General features: G+C 37.5%; 1 protein-coding gene and 1 long non-coding RNA gene across 5 annotated transcripts in view; one reads left to right on the top strand and one right to left on the bottom strand.

The window, feature by feature from the left end:
• Positions 1–291: 291 nt before the first annotated feature.
• Positions 292–16,026, bottom strand: LOC111450527 (PH, RCC1 and FYVE domains-containing protein 1-like). 4 transcript variants are annotated; one of them, XM_023090713.1, is made up of 11 exons: positions 15,861–16,026; positions 15,250–15,602; positions 14,634–14,720; positions 13,548–13,637; positions 13,215–13,295; positions 12,794–12,958; positions 10,877–12,693; positions 10,629–10,758; positions 4,694–4,840; positions 1,137–1,429; positions 292–842 (listed from the first exon to the last, which is right to left on the bottom strand). In XM_023090713.1, exons 2-11 carry the CDS (start codon positions 15,295–15,297, stop codon positions 749–751), a joined length of 2,952 nt encoding a protein of 983 aa, XP_022946481.1. In that variant the 5' UTR covers positions 15,298–15,602; positions 15,861–16,026; the 3' UTR covers positions 292–748. The 4 variants fall into 4 exon arrangements, 3 of the variants coding, with proteins under 3 accessions (XP_022946481.1, XP_022946483.1, XP_022946482.1); XM_023090715.1 differs by having other exon boundaries at positions 15,250–15,480; XM_023090714.1 differs by having other exon boundaries at positions 15,250–16,026.
• A 637-nt stretch (positions 16,027–16,663) lies between these two features.
• The window catches only part of LOC111450648, a 7,145-nt gene continuing 2,175 nt past the window's right edge, over positions 16,664–21,633 (top strand). The window contains exons 1-2 of the long non-coding RNA XR_002711854.1: positions 16,664–16,674; positions 17,102–17,107. This is a non-coding gene — a long non-coding RNA (uncharacterized LOC111450648). The remainder of the gene's footprint in view (positions 16,675–17,101; positions 17,108–21,633) is intronic.

Below are 21,633 nucleotides of genomic sequence, written 5' to 3'. Positions count from 1 at the left end.
AAAAAAAAAAAAAAAAAAAAAAAAAAAAAAAAAAAAAAAAAAAAAAATTGTGGAAATTATAACCTATGATTGTCATTCATATTTTTTATTGTTTAATTTTTCATTTTAAATACCTAAATTTATTTCTTATAGAAGGAGAATTTTAAAAGAATTTCATTAATACTTTTAAACTAAAAAAATTAAAATAAAAACACTCTTCATAAATTAAGTTAATGTCACTTCTTTTTTACCTGGCATGCTGCTATTATAAGCAACTCTAGATATGACAAACACAAATGGGATAACCAATAATAACATAAAACAATTATGAACAGTTAGTGACCTTTTTTCATCAAATTTGGTGCAGAAAAAGTCCGATATGGCAGCAGAAAGCAATAGACGATTTCTGATTGAAACCTGCTAAAGGCTAATTACAATTTGGACTTTTCCTAAGCGGTTGGACAAAAAAACAAAAGGAAGCACAAGAAGAAGAGTAATGTTCTGAAGGGGAGGGTTGAGAAAGTCTGAAGGCTTTGTAATTCTTTCTAATTCCTTGCCTATACTTTTCAATTTTCTAATATCAATAATATTATATGAACCTAAATGTTAGATTGCCCTGATCGATCAATCCCCACTCAAAATCATTTGGAAGATGAAAAGGAAGAATGTCTTCCAGAGAAGGGAGGGGAAGACGGTCACCAAAAAGTGCCTTCTCCTTGGCTTCTTTCTTTCCCTGCTCAATTCAATTCCAGCACAAACAAACAACTTGTTAATCTGTACTCTTTACCTTGTGCCGCTCGCAAACCTTCGCTCCAAATTCCGCCCACCACTTCTCTGCTTGTGCTTCTGTAAAATGTCTTCGACTGCACAACACAATTTTTTTAACACATCAAAACTGAGAACATATACCCGTTGGTGTGAGATCCCCCACAATCCCACAATCCTCCACATTGGTTGGGTCGGGTTGGGAAGGAGAACGAAACACCCTTCATAAGGGTGTGAAAACTTTTCCCTAGCTGTTGAGGGGAAGTCCAAAAGGAAAAATCTAAAGAGAACAATATCTACTAGCGGTGGGTTTGGACCGTTACCGTTGGTCTTTTCATAATAACAAACAAACTTTTAATAAACTTGCACAAAAAGTGAGCTAAATTTAGTACCTGAAACGAACTCGTTTCAGCTCATTGCCTCCTCCTCCTGGCAAAGCAGACAGGGTTATATACACGCCTGGTTCGTCTTGTACAACCCATTCTCCCTTTTCATTTTGTCCTTTGTTTCCAGTTGGTAAGTTTTGACTTTTTGAAATTCCATTTGACTCCAAACGAGAGTTTATGCTCATTGAAAGGCTCTCGGTGGGAAGCTGATTGAGATTACTACCATTTTGCCCAGAAACAGTGCAACAGTTGAGAATATCACTGTGTGCCTCTGGCATCTTATCGGCCATCTCTTTTAACTGCAAAACAATTAAAACTTTAGTATCCACAATAGAGGGAGGGAATATGAATCATGCATAAATATTAAATGGAGGGACTGATGAGTTCATTACTACACTAAAGTTATTAGCATGTTTGAAATTAACTTCTTCGAATTCACTCATATGGTTATATTACATTTATCAACCAAAGAACTGAAAAGAAATAGTATTGAGAAGAGCAAACTACAGTAAAATATCATATGTAATTCAAGTAATTTTGGCCCTCTTCAAACTTAAGTCTAAACAACTAACATGAGAGAGGAAAGTAATTCAAGAGAATTGGTTGCTTGCTCGTGAAAGTGTTCCAAGAGAAGTGAGCATGAGAGAGGCAAATAATTATCCGTCAAGTAATGTCCACATGCCTATGCGGGTGGCTTCCCAAGTTATCAAAATCGGCATGAACAAGGAGTACCATGTTCTATATAAGAGACAAAAAAAATAAAGCTACAATAACACCATAATAAAGCATCATGTGCAGTGCTTGCCACAAGGGATGGCCAAGTTGAGAATTGGCCATGAGAAGTGCTAAAGTTACATTGGGGCAAATGTCTCCAAGCTAACCAAGAGGCATCAGAAGCTTTATTGTGATGACATTACGAGCCTTGGTGGCCAAGTCCTAAGAACTAGGCACTACTAGGTCCGTTGGAGGAATAGCTCAGTGTAACTGATGTGTTGTTGTGCTTATGTATGTTGCAAGTCTAGGAGGCCGAGAGAAGGTCCGTAGTGGGATAGCTCATAAGTAACGTGACAAGTTTCATTTCTCTTTCATGCACGATTATTTTCAATGGGTCAATTAGCAACCAGCCCAAAGTTTGGACCATTATCAAGATAATATGTTTAAGTGGGGGAGAATGTCACTATCATACTATGAAAAGAATAGATTGTAACTGATCAAGAAAGACAAGTGACATGATGCAACAAAGGAGAACGATGCATCATATAACACAACAACAAGAGTGGACAATTGTCAAGCTAAAGTATAAGCAAGAAACAAAAACTAGTGTCTTAATGAGAGTCAGACGGGGCCCCAAGTCATAACCTCAAGGGGCCCCAAGTCATAACCTCAAGAGTCAAAAGTTGAAATATAGGAGGGTTCTTGCCTAGTACAAGTAAGATTAAAAGCAATAGTGCCATCATTGCCATCAAGGGTGTTAGAGTCAAAAGTTGAAATATAGGAGGGTTCTTGCCTAGTACAAGTAAGATTAAAAGCAATAGTGCCATCATTGCCATCAAGGGTGTTAGAGACAAGCTTAATAGGTGCCAACCTCTGCCAGCAAGGGTGTTAGAGACAAGCTTAATAGGTGCCAACCTCTGCCATCAAGGGTGTTAGAGACACGCTTAATAGGTGCCAACCTCAAGAGTCAAAGGTTAAAATATAGGAGGGTTCTGGCCTAGTACAAGTAAGATTAAAAGCAATAGTGCCATTAAGGGTGTTAGAGACAAGCTTAATAGGTGCCAACCTCAAGAGTCAAAGGTTGAAATATAGAGCTGGACTCAGACACAGTATGCATAAATAACTTGGCATGCCTCAATAGTGTCGGGATGGATGGATGTTCAAGAGGTCCCGAATATAAGGTTGAGTCATGGATTGGTTCTTAATAAGCGTATTTGAGCGAGTTATGACAACTGATTAAATTCTGAAGCTCGAAATGGCATCATGAAGCATTTATGGAACTTGAGAGTTATTGGCTATGAAGCATTTATGGAACTTGAGAGTTATTGGCTAGCACAGTACTAAGTAAGTGTTATAATGTCCTAATATCTCAGTAAGTACTTAAATCACCTAGTAAGCTCCCTTTGGGCGTTTTAGGGTCATTTTGACCTAACGAAGGATCCAAAGATATTTTGGTGAAGTTCCAGATTGATGAGAATCTAAATAATGAGATGAGATGTGATGTTGCATTTGAAGGACGTTGGCCTAGAGTAGAGGTAAGGTTGAGCCTTTGGACTTGACCTAGAGTAGAGGCAAGTCGGCTAAAGTCACAATTGAAGGAAAAACATGTACGGATGGCATATGGCTGAATTCTAAGCTATTGCACATGGACGATTTGATCTCTTATGGTTCTTATGGTTGAAGATAATCCTTGATAATTTACATATTAAAGGAGAAAACTCGGGTAAAGTTGTACTATGAACATCGCTCATAATCCTATTCAACATGATAAGACAAAGCATATTGAAATCGCTTAGCATTTTATCAAGGAAAAGTTAGAGAACTGAAAAATATGCATGAGTTATGTACCCTCGTGGCTACAATTGGTAGACGTGCTAACAAAAGAACTCTGCAACTTGTGTTTTTATAGGATAGTATTCAAGTTGGGAATGAATGATAAATTCCTTAATCTCATTTAGTAAGGAAATTAGCCTATTTTTTGTTTCCTTTTCTGTATTGTTTCTTCCTCCTTAGAGGATTAGTTAGCTTTCTTTTATATATTGTTTTCTATTCCCTGTAGAATAGTTAGTTTTCTTTATTATACATAGAGCTATATACTTCTCTTATGAATAGCAAGAAAGGAGAGTAATACAATTTACTCTTTCAATAAAAACCATAGTAGAAACAACTATATTTGAATTCGATGAGTGAAATGCAGTGGAAATATCAAGAGAATTCATACCCAGCACCTTCAAATGTCAAAGTAATTTCTCTTTCAGTTCCAAAATTTCAAAAATTAAAAAAAATTAAAAAATCAAACAACCACAACATCAATTCAATATTTTAACTACCCATTTGAACACACGCACACAGACAGACAGCATTGTGCTATGGCAAGAGCCCAGATCTTTCTTTTGAAATAGACAGAGGCAACTTAGTCAATAACACAGAATTTATTTTTCCTCTAAGAATACCAAAATCTCTTACCTTTTATTACGCTTATTTGACAGAAAAAATTATTGGTTCCTAATTGAAGAAAGAATCCACTTACATTATGACATGTGAAGCTTAGAAAGGTACATAATTTATATATTATTTGGAATATGAGATGCAGTTCAACTTAGTTGCATGTCAAAACAAGAAATGTGGGCATAAGCTGTAAAGTTCATTAACAATTAAAATGATATTATAATATGAAGCCGACTGAAAGGCAGCTGTTTTCCTTACTATTTCTGACCATATAAATTTGACATTGGACGTTTTAAGTAAAAAAGTGGGGGTGAATATAATGAAGTTATTAAAGAACGTTTATGAAATATAATGGAAACTTTTCTTACAAAATCTACCCCATAAATCAAAAAGACTCTAACCTGAGTCGCTAAGGATTTAATAACTTCCTTGGCTGATTTGCATTTGTCAGCTTCATCTGTAGCTATTGCAGTAACCTCCATCAATTTCTTTGAGGTTTTCTCGAGTTCAGCTTCAAGATTTTTGGACTTGCAAGTCAGCTCTTGCACCTACCAATCAGTTTCTAGTTAATGCTCAATAGTTCACCCAAAGTAGAGTTCAAAAAGTAAACTAAAAGCAGCTGAAGGTTAATTAACGTGGGCCTGGGCCATGTCTTCAATCATTCACATGCTTTTTTCATGAAGACTTTTTTTTTTTTTGGGGGGGGGGGGGGGGGGGGGGGAAAGAACGAAAGAAAAAGGCGTTCTGTAAAAGACGAAATCGTGGATCTGACTCTGGAAATTTTTGGTTTCTGTTTGAATCCTGTGAATGTGGAAAGGAATTTTGCCTAATTTTTGTTGTTGTTGATTCAGAAATTTGGTTTCACTGTTCATCAATTCAAACAAGATTTTCAAGAAATTTCGTGGAAGGATGCAGAGTTTCAGTGATTTTCGAGAAATTTCGTAGATCATGAACTGTAGTGATTTGGTGTTGGAATTTAGAGATCTGTAGAAATCAAAAATTGAAAAGAGAATGAAACTTACCTGAATCAGTTATTTCGCTTCGAATTGAATCCTCCTCTTCGATTGGATCCAGAAGAGCTTCATTTCTTCCGCCATCGGTTTCGTTAATCTCGATCGTTGTCTCTTCGACGATTTCCTTCTCATCCGAACAAATCTTTCCGTCATTTTCCTCCTCTTCCTTCATTTTCTTAATCTCGTTCTTCTTTTCCTCCATTTCGACATCACCGTCGCCATCGCCGTCGCCGTCGTCCTCGACCACCACTACCGCCGCCTCATCGCCTCCTTTCTGCTCCTCCTCTTCCTCATCCCGATTCTTCTTCTTTCTCTTTTTCTCCGCCGTCACTTTCCGTAGCTCCAAGGCAACGTCAGCGATCGGATGATACTTCTGCATTTGCAGGACCGGAATCCAATTCAGCCGCCGTCTATGAATCGCAGCGAACACTGATTCGTACTCCGATCCTCCATCGTCACTCACCTGCGCCAGATGTCCACACAGCGCATCAATAATCGCGTTCGCCGCCGCGAACTCCCCTCTGAACCACGCCAACACCGCTTCCTTCCCCATTGGGTCCGTCACCGTCACAGCCGCCGCCGTTGGCACCACCACCGGCCGCGCTCGATCAGTTGCCCCCGCCGCCATGGCATCCACCAATATCAATACCAAACCAAAAAAATTTATCCCAATATAAAAATCTCCCCTCTCTCAGTCTCTCCTCCCCGATTCCGACTNGGGGGGGGGGGGGGGGGGGGGTGGACGATATATGGAATTAAACACACACACACACACAAAGAAAAACAAAAAAACAAAACAAAAACAGCCTTGAGACGTGGGATCAAAGGGCCCCTCCAAAGAGGATCTAATGAAGCACAGCCTTCGAATCTTGGAGGATTAAACCTAGACTGTAACTCAATTCCTTTTTTCATCAAGACGTTTATCATACAATATCGATGCCAGGTTCACTTCATTAAGTGGGACTGTCTCATGGTTTCAGCCATTTACTGGAGGAGAATCAGGCAAATGGACAGAAGGTTTATAACTCATATTTGTTGTCCAATGCCTCTGCCAATACATGAGCTTCTTAACACATTTAACAGAAATGCTATGCAACAATGTGTAAGGTATCACCATACAAAAAAATTCAAACAGAAACACTTACAACAGCCAAAATGACGATATTATTCAGCTTATTCGAGAGAGCTGTGCTCTCCCAAGAACTACAGTCCTGACAAAATGACGCGTCCTTCCTTCACACTACTTCCTGACTACATACAAAATAAGCTAAGCCCCAACTGAACAGGACCAGCCACCCAATATTTGTCCTCATGGTAGAAATCCGGAAACTGATGTTGAATCATTGACATGAGGTCCCACGTAGCTTCATACTCAGGCAAATACTTCCAAATAATCAGCAGTTCCCATTCTCCTTCATCCACGTTCTTTCATAAGCCCATCACTTCTTGTGGCTCAACCGTCCACTCAAACTCATCAATAAGCATAGTAAGCATTGGTGTACAAGGTTGGATTAATGAAGGATCCCCCACGGCCTCCTTGAGCTGTGACATGTGGAAAAGCGGATGAATTGTTGCCTCATTAGGAAGAGTCAAGATACACCACACTACCCACAGGTGCTATAAAATGATGAGCCAAATAAATAGGTTGACAACATTTCATTGCTTTTTTTTGGGTGAAGTTAACTTTCAGTATGGGTAAATTTTTAGGTAAATCCAATCGTCAATGTCAAACTCTACCTCCTTGCACTTCTTGCTAGCCTGCATTTACATAAACTCTTCGTTTGTTACCAGAAGGCCTTTCAAGGAACTCAATGCCACATTGTGATCCAACATTTGTAGTTTCAGTGTGGAATTAGATGCTTTCTATGCCCCATAGAATATCAAAGGGGGTGGAGGTCGACCTTGCACCTAGTGATAAGGGGGTGGTGTTGATGGATACATGGTACGTGGTATTATGCCAGTACTCGAACCTGTTCACCTAACTTCTCCAAGTCCTAAGTCATTCACCACAGAAACAACAAAGATATGTTTCCAAACACCAATTGACCCATTGGGTTTGCCCATACATTTTGAGTGGTACGTAGAGTTGGGTCCATTGCATCATAAAAAGTTCAGTCCAAAAATGGTTGATAAATATTTTTGTCTGGATATAACACTAATGAGCAAGGGAATACATGAGTCGGACCAACTCTATGACGAAAACTTCATCAATCAACCTGACCATAAACGGACGACCAACTGAAAAAAAATGCTCAAATTTGTTGAGTCAATCAACCATCATAAATACCATATCAAACCCAAATGACAGTGGAAGACCCCTAATTAAATCTATTGATCTATCCTCCCATATAAAGTCAGGAATAGAAAGGCGGGGAAGTCAGCCAATGACTAATTTTGATGGGAAACAAAACATCACGCAACATACTCTTTGATATCAGATTTTATTCCCACCTAGTCTACTCACAAGTCAAGTGCTTGTAGGTCCGAAGAAACCCAGAATGTCTCCCCAAAACCGAATCATGATAAAAATGTAAAATGGAGGATATGGGTGTAGAGGTCTTTGACAAAACTAGCCTTTCCTTGGAGAGGAGACTCCCTTGATTTGATGTAGCAAAATTTTTGATACACCATCTATATCCTCAAGAAGATCTTTGGTAATTTGACTAACGTGGCAACCATGTCCAAGATAGGTAGCACAGTCAAAGTAACAAGATGAGCCACTGGTGGTTGATGTGAAGGGCATCAATGCCCTTGTTTTCTTGTTAGAGCCAATACTGGATTTCGAAGTCAGAAAAGTAATTTGGACACCCATCATTCATATTTGGGTTGAACCTCTTGTTGCTCTAATAAAAAGGGCATAACCTTCTGATTTGTTCAAAAAACAAACCATCGGCCGAGAATATGGCCGCGTATGGGGCTAACACAATAGCCATCAATTCTCTTGGGTAGACCAACTCAAATTAGGCTTGCACAAACAATGTGTGGCTGAATAAGCAATTGGTCTCTGATTTTGAGAGAATACCATCGGTCCTATTTCTAATGCATCAATTTCAATTATGAAAGGAAGAATGAAATCAAGGAGACAAGGAAGAATGAAATCAATTTCAATTTCAATATTTCATTACTTTTTGTAATGATCACTCGCATGACCATGGTCATATGAAGATCCAGTTCTTTTCGTATGCCAATTGGGTAGGATCAAAAGAAGACAGAAGATCAAGTTCTAGCTATTGCATTTTTGTTGAAGGTAATTTGGTTTCATGGAAGAGCAAGAAACAAAACATAGTTTCATGACCAAGTGCTAAATCAGAATACAGAGCTACGACACAATCAATATGCAAAATAATGTGGGTAAATCCACTCTTGATCGAGTTTGACATTAATGATTTAGTCTCATAACCAAGTGCTAAATTAGATACAAAGTTATGGCACAATCAGTATGTCATACAATGTGGGTAAATCCACTCTTGATTGAGTTTGGCTTCAATATTACAGCTCTGACTAAGTTGTAATTGAAGCATAAAAGCTCCAACTTGAAAGGAAGTGTTGTATATATTTGAATATGTGACTTATTAGACTTTTGTCCTTCGCTATAATCTTACTATTCTTAGTTTACGGCTTTCATATATATTGCTGACTTCGTAGTTCTTTAATTCTTTAAACTGACTTAACTCTCCTGTAACTTAATAATAGACTTTAGCATCTCTCGATTCAAGATAAGCTGACCGTCTGGAGGGAGAGGAGTGAAGCAGCGAGACTCTAACAACTAAAGGAGAAGCTATGGAATTGTGAGACCAAAAGGTAATCTCTCGCATTCTGCTCAGGAAGAAATTAGAAAAATAACAAACCCTATAGGTTTACGGCTTTCATATATATTGAACTTTGTATAGAATGCGTTAGGAGTTCTCTTATTTTTTAACATTATTAAGCTGCATCCACCTCACTTCAACTCTTAACACTAATGCATTTTTTAATACTTCTTGTGGGGGTAAGGCGCCGCCAACTCTTCAAATTCCTTTCTAAACACAACAATGGTTCCTCTTTGCTTGACATCTTAGCATCAAGTGACAGGGTGCCCTCTTGGGTTGACTGAAATGGCGTGAATAGTTGATCCTTCAAGACAAAGCCTCACCCTCAAAACTTAGGATCATAGCAGTTAACTTCTTGCTCCTGACAATTTTTAAAATATCCCTCCGACACAAAAAAAAAAAGAAAAAAAAAATAGGAATCAAGGTTTCTCTAGTAAAAATTGGCAATTCAACTTTCGAACTTTTCAGTGTTGCCAGTTTCCTTCATGTTGTTCCTGAATTACATCCTCATCGTCATCCAGTGTTTGATTTTTCATCTTCATTCCCCTCAGGATGCTTTAACTTAGGTTTCAGTTCGTCCACTATTGTAGAAGGTGATGATCAAATTCTTCCTCATGTCAACTTAGAAGCAATCGATGCCAGCATAAGTTGGGTCTTCCATCTGGGTCGATATCCTTTTCACATTCTCAGATACACACTCAAGGGATTTTTCTAATACCGGAAGCTTTTGTAGTTCCATCTTCATCTCCCTAATGTCTCTATCCAAAGTTTCCAAACGTTCCTCTAATTTCTGTTGCCCCAGACTAAGTTTTCCCAAGTTGAATGCTCTAATACCAATATGTAAGGTATCACCCTAAAAGAAAATTCAAACAGAAACACTTGCTGCAGCCAAAACGACGGTATGGATTTAATCTGCCAAGTCAAGGGTGTTGTACTCTCCCAAGAACCAGAGTTACATACAAAATGACGCCTCCTACATCCAAGCTATTTCCTGACTAAATATAAAATAAACTAAGGCCAAACTAACAACCCGGCCCACTAACAGATATGAAAACATGAAATAAAACAGGACCAACCCACTAATTTTCTGGCCCATTTCTATTCAGGCTAACATAAATACTAGCAATTGGGGCCTCATACAATGTTTATTTCAGTTCTCATGCACCTGATTGATCTCATGAACAGATGGTACAAGTTATTGAAAATGTCCATAATTTTGTGATCAATGAAAGCTCATTTGAGTGCATATCTGGAAAATAGAATACCACCGTGTTCATAAGATCAACATGGTGAACAAAGCTGTACTTCTCAGGTAGCTATCAAGCTTGATATGCAGATCAATAAAATATAATCGAAGCATATCCCTGGAGTTAACTACATTATACATATCTAAAGCAGGTCAAAGATGCCAATATAGTTTGCACACCTTAGGATAATTATATCATCATAAGGTCACAACCAGACATTGTTGGCAAATTAATTAATGGATGGTATCCAGAACAAAAAGGTTTTACCTGTGCCCTCAAACTGATGATTTCCTGGGCTAAACTGTCATTTGCACGCTTAGAATCCTCTGAAATGTCTTCAGATGATCGAATCGGGCTTGGCATTCCCAATACAGGAGATGTTGCTCGAGAAAATAATCTGAAAGCAGGAATAGAAACTTTTGATAATCTTCAAGAATAATAAGCCCTCAATTTAAGATTTCACATTTAAGAAGGTGAACACAAGACTATTTTGTAAACATTGTTTTATATTATACCTGGAGTGCATGCTTTCAGCATTATTGACAGCACCAAAAGATGAAAGTCTGGAGAGCGTTGCTTGCAATTTTGGAACCCACGTCTCTTTATCCATAACACCATTAGATTTATTATGCACATTTCCGATTCTGGCTCTAGAATTTTGTGAAACAGAAATGGATTCCATGGCCTTCTTTAGTTTATTAAAACAATCGTCACACACCCGATATGGCTTATTCAAATTTGGGGCTAAAGATGCTTTCAGAGATTTTTTGCTGCTGCATGATTTGCAGAATACTAGACCACAGTTGTAACAGTTGTGACGCTTCCTTCTGAAACCAAATGGGTTGTGACAACCAGAGCATACAGAATGATCTGCACTTGATACCCACTTATGAACACATATAACAGCAGTGAAGTTTGAACCGCATGCAACATTTTTCACTTGCTTATCTTTCAGGGAATCTACAATAGTAGGTGTGTTTCTGTGATTGTTGTCTCCATGTCCTAACTGCCCATTTGAGCCTTTTCCCCAAGTATAAATCTCAGCTTTGGAGGTTAATACTGCAACATGACAAGAACCACAGGCAACCTCTTCAACAAAACTATTGGCAATTTCACCTTCAACACAAGTAGGAAGCTTTCCATCAGCTGTAGCACTTCCTAACTGGCCATAAGCAGTACTCCCCATTGTATATACCCGTCCTGCTGTTGTTAAAGTAACTGTGAGATCATGGCCACATCCTACTTGACATATGTTTTCTCCAATCAATGCAGCTACACATTCAGGAACTAATCTAGGTTCATTATCTCCATGTCCAAGCCGGCCTTTGTCTCCATCGCCCCATGTGTAAAGCTTTCCAAATGAAGGGTTAGCTGAAGTACCAGAATCAGAAAGTTCATTAATTGCTTCAACAACAGCAGCAGTGTGCCAAACACCACAGGCAACTCTTATCGTTCTAAGCCCCCTCAAAGATTCCACTTCCCGTGGAATATTTGAGGTGGTATGATCCCCATGACCCAAGGCTCCGAAAGAACCCTCCCCAAATGTGAACAACTGACCAGCTGACGTCACCACAGCGGTATGCCATGCTCCACATGAGATATAAGATACGCGGATCTCCTCAATCGGACCACTTACCTTTTGAGGAATCCAATGACTAACTTCACTACCATGACCAAGTAGGCCATAATTATGAGTCCCATCACCCCAAGTATAAAGATCCCCTGAAAGTGTTACGGCACAAGTATGGTACTCCCCGCATGCTACTAATTCGACATTCATGCCACTGAGAGTATCAATTATTTTTGGATGTGAAACATCCGCTTCCACACCATGGCCAAGCCTCCCTCCTGACTCCTCACCCCAACTAAAAATCTCACCCTGTCTGGTAACCAGCACAGCATGTCTACCACCACATGCAATACCATGAACATCTAGAACAACTGTTGACTCCAATGCCTTGGGTAGCAGAGCATCTAGCTTGGAGTTTAATGAACATTGGCTACCGACCTTATTTGGACCGCCACCCAGCAATCCATCCCTTATACCTTCTCCCCAAATATAGACATCTCCTAAGGCATCAAAGTCTTCTGGACATGAACCTTGACTTGATGAGCTCACAGCACTGGATAAACTAACTCGAAAACCCTCAGATGCAGAAATTCGGCCATTTGAGTTATCTAGAAGTGGAGAAGATAGAGAAGGATTGGAAATCGACTTGGATTGGTTAGTACACTTGGAAACTGCAGTGTATGATAGCAGTTCAGAAAATGCTTTCCCTAGTCTGTTCTGTCCAATATTTTCATAAGGAACCCCATCAAGATCTCCAGAATCCTGTCAACCAGAAGAAGTGAAAAATGTGAATTAGAACTACATACTAAAAATAATGAACAAGAGTAAAGATTGAAATAATTATAATTATCGTTATACAGACACATGGTGTAATGGATGGAGAATTCCTTCGCAAGCGATTATGCGGACTCTCTGATGATACACTCTCACATCTTGATTCAGCTCTCCACTTGCGGTAGTTTCCTCGAGTGATCAATGCCTTGAGACCAACAAACCAAACTTCAGCTTCATCCTTGTCTTTACATATCTGTCCATCAACAATGAGATTAGTTTGTCAAATCTTCATTCTAGTTTCTAAGAGTAACTGCAAAACTTCTTCAATCATCATGTATCAAACGACCTTATATAAATGCAAGCACATGTGCTAAAGAACAACTAGATACTAGAGAACTTCAACATTAGTGGTGAGTCAGTGTCACAAACTTGTCGGACTATATGTTTAAATGGCATCACAAAATCAAATAGAAAAATAAAAATTGAGGGATAACACTGTAATCTCTTACCAAATCTAATGATCTATCATTATACAAGAGTGAAAATGACTGATACTCCTTTTCGGGTTGTGGATGCTGCTGGAATATTGCCTGAAAAATAAATACACGCATACAGCCTCTTAAAATTGGAAAACTAAAGGTTTACAAAACCAGAAGAGAAATCTTTGAAAGACATTCTGAGAAAAATACCTTGAATGCGGATTTTTCAATGTTATATTACACTACGGCATTTTGATCACTGTTTTACTTAATGTTTTATAAACTATATACCAACTAAAGCTAGGTTTGATTTTTTCCTTCCCAAACAATGTCTTAGAAGTCAAGGATGTGTATGTAACTTACAGTACGCTGACCAGGAATGATCTTTGAAACCAAACTTAATTTAAGCTGTTTCTCATCTCTTCCAGAGTACCATACGAGTAAAGACTCATCCTGTTACATTTAAAGAAAAAAAAAAAAAAAAAAGGAAAAAGCATCCTGTAACAAAATTCCAATCCAGTAAAATGACAGAAAAGAAAAGATAATGGCTTTACTTAGTCTGGTTGGAGTCCAGATAGGCAAATATTGATGCCTCAATGCATGAGAACTAATAAGATACAGTTTTGCATTGATTACATTATTATTATTATTATTATTATTATTTATTATTATTATTATCTTTGTCAGCTTGACATTCTACATCATCAACAGTTAATTAGGAACAAATATTCATCAAAATCTGGAAATAACTTCCATAAGATTGAAATGCAGAAGTAGATACCTCCATCACTTTAAGACTGATTCAAAATCGTGAAACAGGATTATTAGTGTAGCAAAATCTTACATGCAATAAACTTTTATCATTTATTTAAAAAGATCTTGCTCAATACTTCTGTGAAATGTTTTACATCGGGTTTAAGCATTAGAGCATGAGGTCATGGACCTATAGGAAGTGCAAGACATGAGAAAAACAAAATGAGATTAACCATGCTTTAGCAACAGTATAGGCCACCAAAATAGTTCTATCACAGTGTAATATCAATGGACTGTACAGAAATAATAGTATTTTTTTATTTTCCATTCCCTAGAATAATCTGTAACAATCTCTTTCAAATAGCACCAACACAAGTTTTTTAAAGTTAGAGGAAAAACTATAAATATAACAAATATCGTCTCTTCTCCTAAAGACTACTAGATAGTGGGGGAAAATCAGTATGGACATTAATGCTTTAGATAGTTCAAAAGCCAGAGGAAAAAAGAAGAAAGAAACGGGAATAAAACATGCTGCCTCCATCATTCATTCTCTGGCCAGTATAGTTTTATCTTCTTACATCATTTTCCTTCAGTAATATAACTACAGATAAATGATCTTCTTCGATTCAAACATTTACTATTTAACACCTGAAATTTTGATCTTGCGAAAAAAATAATAATTAATAAAATTCTTACACTTGAGAGCCTGAAAGGGCAGAACTTCGGCTTCCCCCTCCTTCCATATTTAAGTAAATGTGCCCCTTTCTTAAGTGCTATAATGGCCTGTAAAAGTAAGAGGGTAAAGTTCAGCATGAAAAGATGAGACAACAGACAAGAAAAATATAATAATGTAAACTTTTTTTTCTCAAGAAAGTCGGAACAAATTCTTCAGTGGAACAACAACTAGAAACATGCAACTGGAAGACCTCGACATTTCATATTTGTTTGCAGAGAAACGATGGACAGGCTAGATTTTTTCTTTGTGACAGTGCTGTGTCATAGTTTCACGTTAAGAGTAATTGTTAATTCCTGCAGCATAATGTTAATTCTCAAGTGAGAATATCGTTAAACTAAGCCATCTAGAACTTGATTTTTAACTAGACACTCAATTCGAAACTTCAAAGCAAAAATCTCTCCGCGCGACAAACGATAATTCATAGTTAAAGGTTCAAATAGAGTAGTTTAAACGACTGGAAAGAGAAAAGTTGGCATCTCCTTCACATTTTCAAGCAGGGTCACATACAGATTCTTTGACGACATTAAATGGGTAACTAAAAACATATGCGGAAAAATATGAAACGATAAAACCAACCTGCTCGATATCCCTCTGGGCGAGACCAGCTTTCTGGCTATCGGCCATTCAAGATGCAGAATCAGGCGCTACTCTAGAGCAGATCAAACATCCATTTGAAGAATAAACCCAAATGCAGTATCTCAAACGAGAATCGCTGTTCAAACCTTGCGCCATGAAAAGCATTCTCCTCATCCTCTCGGATGAAAATACTTCCGAAAAAATTTCCTCATCTACCCCATGAAAAATACCCTGTAAAATTCAAAACGCGACGAAACTAAACTCCCAACACAATGCTCAAACAGCTTCTCCACTGATCACTATCCAGCTCAGACACAGCTAAAACCACCCGCCGGTAATCTCTCAAAGGAACCCTAAAACACGCACAAGACAAAAATCCCGACGAGTCTCTTCAATTATCCGCAGATTATCAACGCCAAATGGGCATTCCAACCAAATGTCATCGAATTTAACGTCGGTTATTAGAATTCATAGACAAAGCATTCGAAAACGATACATTGATGAGAGCATTTCCGATTAATGAATCTCCAGGAGAATGAATAGGTGGCAAAAAAGATTGCAAAACAGAGCGCAAAATAAAAAGAAAAGAAAACGAAAGAGATCCGGAGCACCTCGAAGGTCTTCAATGGCTTGTCAACGAAAATTCATACGACATAGGGGTAATCTTGAGGGGCGCCCTTACACCTACGCTCTGCATCATCATCGTCTGTTTTCTCTCTCTTTTGTGTGTAGGGAGTTTTTTGTTTTTGGGAGGACGAAGCTTTTAACTGTTTTTTCTTTTTTGTTTTTCCTTTTTTTAATACATAAATTTTGCTCAATTCCAAACGACTTCTTTATATATATATATAATTAAATTTTTGTATTTGTATACGTGGAAGTGCCACGTCAGCGAACGTGGAATATCTTGGATGTGCCAAATATGATTGTACTTGTTGGAAGCAGGTTTTATTATTATTATTATTATTTGAATTTAATCCCCCACCCACTACAGGACAAATCCTGTCCTTCGCCACGTGTACACTTTGCCACTTCTGGTTTTTTGACCTACTGATTCCCGCCATTTTTCATTACACCAATTTCCACATAACTTGAAATTAATTAAAACTTCTTTTTTATTTTTAATACATTCTCTTCAAACCATTAATTTCAAACTACAATTCATTTTTAATTAACACAAGAAATAACACTAACAAAATCAAACACCCTATTTAATTCTAGTATCAATTATGGAAATTAAATTCTACCAACCTAAATAATTATTAAAGCGTCCAATAAATACTAAAATTAAGTTGTAAAAATAAGTGACACCTTGATTTTATAACAGTTTTATTGATCTCGACCTACTCTACTTTTCGAGTACCTCTTGAGAATTTGAATTGATGGTTTAAAAAAATCAGTCAATGGTGACGGTGAGAATTCTGGTAAGTTGTTGGAATTCATGCATCTTAATCGTTCCATGATACATTTTAGTTGCGTCCATTACCATTTTTTCGAATTTATTCCACGAATACCCTCACAATTTTGGATTCCAAGCTGCAGATGGAGAGTAAGCGTCATGGAAAACAAAATTGATGATTGCTAGTAACGTTTTCTTTCACTGGCCCTAAAGCAAGACGAATTCTAGTTGGCTAACTCACTTAGTGGTGACAACGAGTGCTGCAAAATCACTTGCAACCGTCCTGAAAAATGTAATTGTCAGAGTTACCAGTCAGTCTAATGTTTGAATTTTCATCGGAACGGTGCCGAGATTAAGTGGGGGAGAGTATCACAATCGACGATGCGATTATGCCCCCCGAAAAAGGATGATGACTAGCTTAAGTGGGGGAAAGTGTCATGACCTTTTTAGAGAAAGTAGGTTGTGACCTCCACATGTAAGACAGACAAGGGCAACCCTCCAAGAGTGTGCAAGGTAGAAAGTGTCATGATGCCACCAAGGAAGATAGTGCATCATCCAACACACCAAGAGTGTGCATCCAAGCCAAGCTGAGGCATACACAAGGTTGGAGAGAACAAGACGATACAAGTATCGAAGACAAGCTTGAAAAGGGTCGGGTTGGACCCCAGACCATAACCTCAAAAGTTAGAGTTTCAATATGAGTTTTGGCTTGCTACTCTGGATTTATGTCCGTCTATATGAAAGATAAAAGCTTACCAAATTTAGTGTCAATCAGATATTCGACGGACTCTATATGGGGTTGTATGTCCGCTCCCCAAATTGACATCTACTCATACTATAGGGGGAGGCATGATGTTAGCTTTCCACCACCTCGAGGCCCTATGGTCTAAGCGAGATACCCAGTGGCACATGCATGTGCACAATAAGGGTGAGCATTGCGAGACAAGTGTCTCAACAACTTCTTTTGGATAGATCTTTTAAGAACAGTGTCGGACATGCCAATAGTACACCCCCACTCATGAGTCAAAGGTTGGATTATGCACCCGCTATCCAAAACAGATTCCATAGATGAAGTAGCATGGATATGAGAGGGTTCAATGCCTTGATATAATCCAGATAGATGAATGTTCAGGATGAACCAATGATATGAATGATACATGGGTTCATTCTCAATGACCATGATCGAGCTAGCTATGATGGTCGATGATATCCAAGACTTGGGATGACATCAAGACATGTGGGCCATGTTGATTGGAAATCAAGATGACATGATGAGACGCAAAGTTGCATTGAGAGACCTTGACCCCAAGTAAGAGGCAAGGCCGAGTCGAATAACTTGGCCTAGTGTAGAGGCAAGTCGGTTAAGTCGCAGATGATTAAACATGTACGCACAAGCAGCTTGTGCAGCCGAACAAGCTTGAATTTCACACAAGTAATGTTCGGTTAGCAAAGATAAAACTCGCCTAAGGTATGACGAAACCACAAAGATGGGTGAAAAATGAATCTGGGACTTGACTTTCCCTTAGTAGTGATATGTTAAGGAATCACTACAAGGGGAGTAAGATTCGGATTACCTTGTTGATCGAATATCTCAAGGCAAGAACACTTGTTTGAGATTCGAATCACTCCACAAGCAAGATCGATCATGTCAAGCTTGAATGATTCTTGTTGATCAAATATCTCAAGACAAGAACACTTGTCCGAGATTCGAATCACTCCACAAGCAAGATTGATCATGTCGAGCTTGAATGATTCTACATGCAACCTAAACTACATAAAATTGCAAAGAAACTTAGCCATGGGCTAAAGAAAAGCACACATGCATCTTTTACTATATTTTTCAAGTCTACTTATAAATACAACCTACATGGCTTTAACATTCATACTTAATGGCCATAATTAACCATTATGTAATAGTAACGTAAAGTAAATAAAAAGTCTTAAAATACATTAATGAAACACAATAACTCTAAATTGTAATTCACCCAAAATTTATAACATACAACTAAAATTTATAACATGAAACTTCATTCTTCTTCGATGTGGCATGAATTGAAATATCATTTGATAATTTCAACAATATTTTCTTCACATCTTCATTGAAGTATACTGTATGATTGATGTCTCTTGATTCATATTACTTAGACTTGTCATGAACGTGTCAAGATCACGACGTTGTAAGGTTGAAATTGTACGGCCATGACACCCAGCAGGCCACATCTCAAAGTCATTAGTTAACCCCCAATAGACTAAGCCTTGGCTCAGGCCTAGGCATATAAGGCAACTCATTCATCACAGTTCCTAGTCCAAGCTCATTTGGCATGGTCCAAGTCGTCTCAGTGCCATCAACACGTGTGCGCTTCTTAATTGGTTTAGCTAGTTTAGCTTTGGTTCACTCTCTTGCCGTCATTTTAGCTTTACATTTTTTTTCATTTCTTATCTTGTTTAGGGTGAAATATTTAGGTCGATTCAATGTTTTTTTAGACCAAATTAAGCCCAAATTAAGCCTAATTTAAGGCTATTGATCGCTTGTAGATGTATATAATAAAATGATGTAAAATTCACAAAAATAAGTGATACACTATCACAAGTAGCAAATAATTAGTAAATTATCGATTTCACAGGGAGCCTATCTTTTTGGTTAATTGCATCTCTGGAAATTAAGTGAGTTTTTGGGTAACATTCAAATCGGTGTTGGTGATTTTAACTACTTAAACAAAACTAAAACAGAGTGTTACTGCCGTCGAAAAATAGAAAATGATAAGAAAATCAACTATAATGAGAAAGGTTGGGCTAAGAGAGATTAATAGATAAATTGTTGAGTTTTGCTGTAGATTTTAGTTTCTTTTAATAGATTTCCAAGCCCACTTACGAAGGTCATGAATGATGATTATTTCTTTAATCATTGTAATTTCTAGTAACAAGGCTCTAGGAGAATAATTATTTCTAACCCTTCAAGTCTCCTTGTTATGGGACTAGAGTATTAAAGAGGATTTCATTGCTCCCTCTCTTCTCCCGAATAAGTGAACAACTATGTATGTAAAGTAGTCAATTAAACATACATGTAAATCATTAACAACAAGTCTTTAATAAACTAAAATCATATCATCAACATACTTAAACTATATAAAATTCTCTCGCCTCCTCTATAAAGTTTAACTCTCCATACAAACTGAATTAAACAGAGGAATCTACATCTCAATCATGTAAAATTGATGGAATAAGAAAAGAGAATAAGAAAATAGAGAGTTATCCCGGTTTGTTGTCGTTCGTCAATGGAAGTTCCCTCCTCTTGAGCTGTCCACCTCTTTGCCCTAATCAATCCTTGTTGGTCTCCTTTTCCTTCTGCTGGATTAGGGTTTTCTTCTTCTTCTCTAGTTTCAGAGCAGTGCATTGCAGCAGAGGCTGCTGTTGTGTAATTCGATTTTTCTCCCAAAGTGTGGCTCTCCTCTTGGTATTATTTTTCCTTTTACATTGAGCATGGGTTCCCCTTTAGGGATGAAAAGGAATAAGTTGTCCACATAGGATGTTCTTCATTGGGTAGTATGACACACTTAGACGGCTGATGTGGATTTAAAATTTCCATGTCATCCCCCCATTTATTTCCAGATTTGCTACTCTATTCAGCATGAATGTCTGAAATTTTACCACATAACTCAATTAAATGCACAATTAAGATCGATTTATGCCAAATCATATTTTTTTCATGTTGGACCGCAATAAATGAATTCATGCTCACTAAGTAGAATAAATGGGGTAAATAATGAGAAAATGGTGAAAAAGAGTGTCATATTAAATACAAAAAGACTAGATATGACTCTAGTTTTAGAGAGTTATTGGCTATCCATGTCAACTTACCTTCTACTTTAGATAGTTTAGTAGTGTTTCTCACTAGATGGTTGTAGCTCTATGAATGAGCTTTAAAATTAATTTTCAATTACTTTAAAATTGGATTATATTAGGGTTGCACTTAAGTGATGATCGAGTAGCGAGAATGTAGGAGCATTGTATGTAATTTATCAAGGTAAGTGGACTTACTATTGGAATGTTTAATGACTAGGTTCGATGAACTATTTGATGCATAGATAATACGTACTTTGTCGTTTACAGTTATGTGTTATTGAGTTGAATGATTATGTATTATTTGTGTAATAATTTTACACTTACATATGATCAATCATGACTTTATTTGAGTATGCATACGTTATACGAGATATAAGGAATATGATTGTATATATGTTATACAAGATACCATGAACTAAAACGTTTATAAACTATGATAGAAAGGTCATGATTATGAATGCACATCTCATGAAAGAATAAAGTCATGAAATGTACGAAAAAAATTTATGTGCATCATATCAGGGAACTAATGATTTAAACGGTGGGATCTCATGTTTATTTTTGTTCATGTAGTCATGGATTACTTTTTAGTTATGTATTGTACGACCATAAATACTTTCAAAATTATTCGTGTTCCTTTTCTTTATGTCAGTTTCGACAGCATGAGCATGCGTAAGCCCAATAATCAGGTCTAGATTTACGTTAACAAGCCCACCTAATGGGTTTAAGGACATGTTTGTAGGTGGTGTGTAGATAAGTATTATGCATTCAAAATGAAAGGGTGCCATGACCCAATTAGAGAATGAGTTTGAGATATTATTTTAAACAAAATATAAAAGAACCAAAATACACTAGCAAGAATGATACTCTAGAACAATCCTCGATTGCGTAATTCTCAAATGCTCTCCCACCTCAGACCAGTAGTCAATGAACACCTGAACAAAGGAGGTATAATGGGGAGAATATATAAAAACTCAATAAATAGCCTTCTTATAGGCTCTCATCGCATACAATTCTCAGTAGGTTACTACGGGCCCTTTTTTTTAAACTCTAGGACGTTTAGGCCTAATTCTACAACTATCTAAGCTTCTAGGAAGGTATCCCGTAATGATAGTTATTTTGAAAAAAAAAAAAAAAAAAAAAAA

Source organism: Cucurbita moschata, unplaced genomic scaffold, assembly GCF_002738365.1.
Source record: "Cucurbita moschata cultivar Rifu unplaced genomic scaffold, Cmos_1.0 Cmo_Scf00012, whole genome shotgun sequence".
Classification (NCBI taxonomy): domain Eukaryota; kingdom Viridiplantae; phylum Streptophyta; class Magnoliopsida; order Cucurbitales; family Cucurbitaceae; genus Cucurbita; species Cucurbita moschata.
This window is presented reverse-complemented; position numbering and strand designations above follow the sequence as displayed.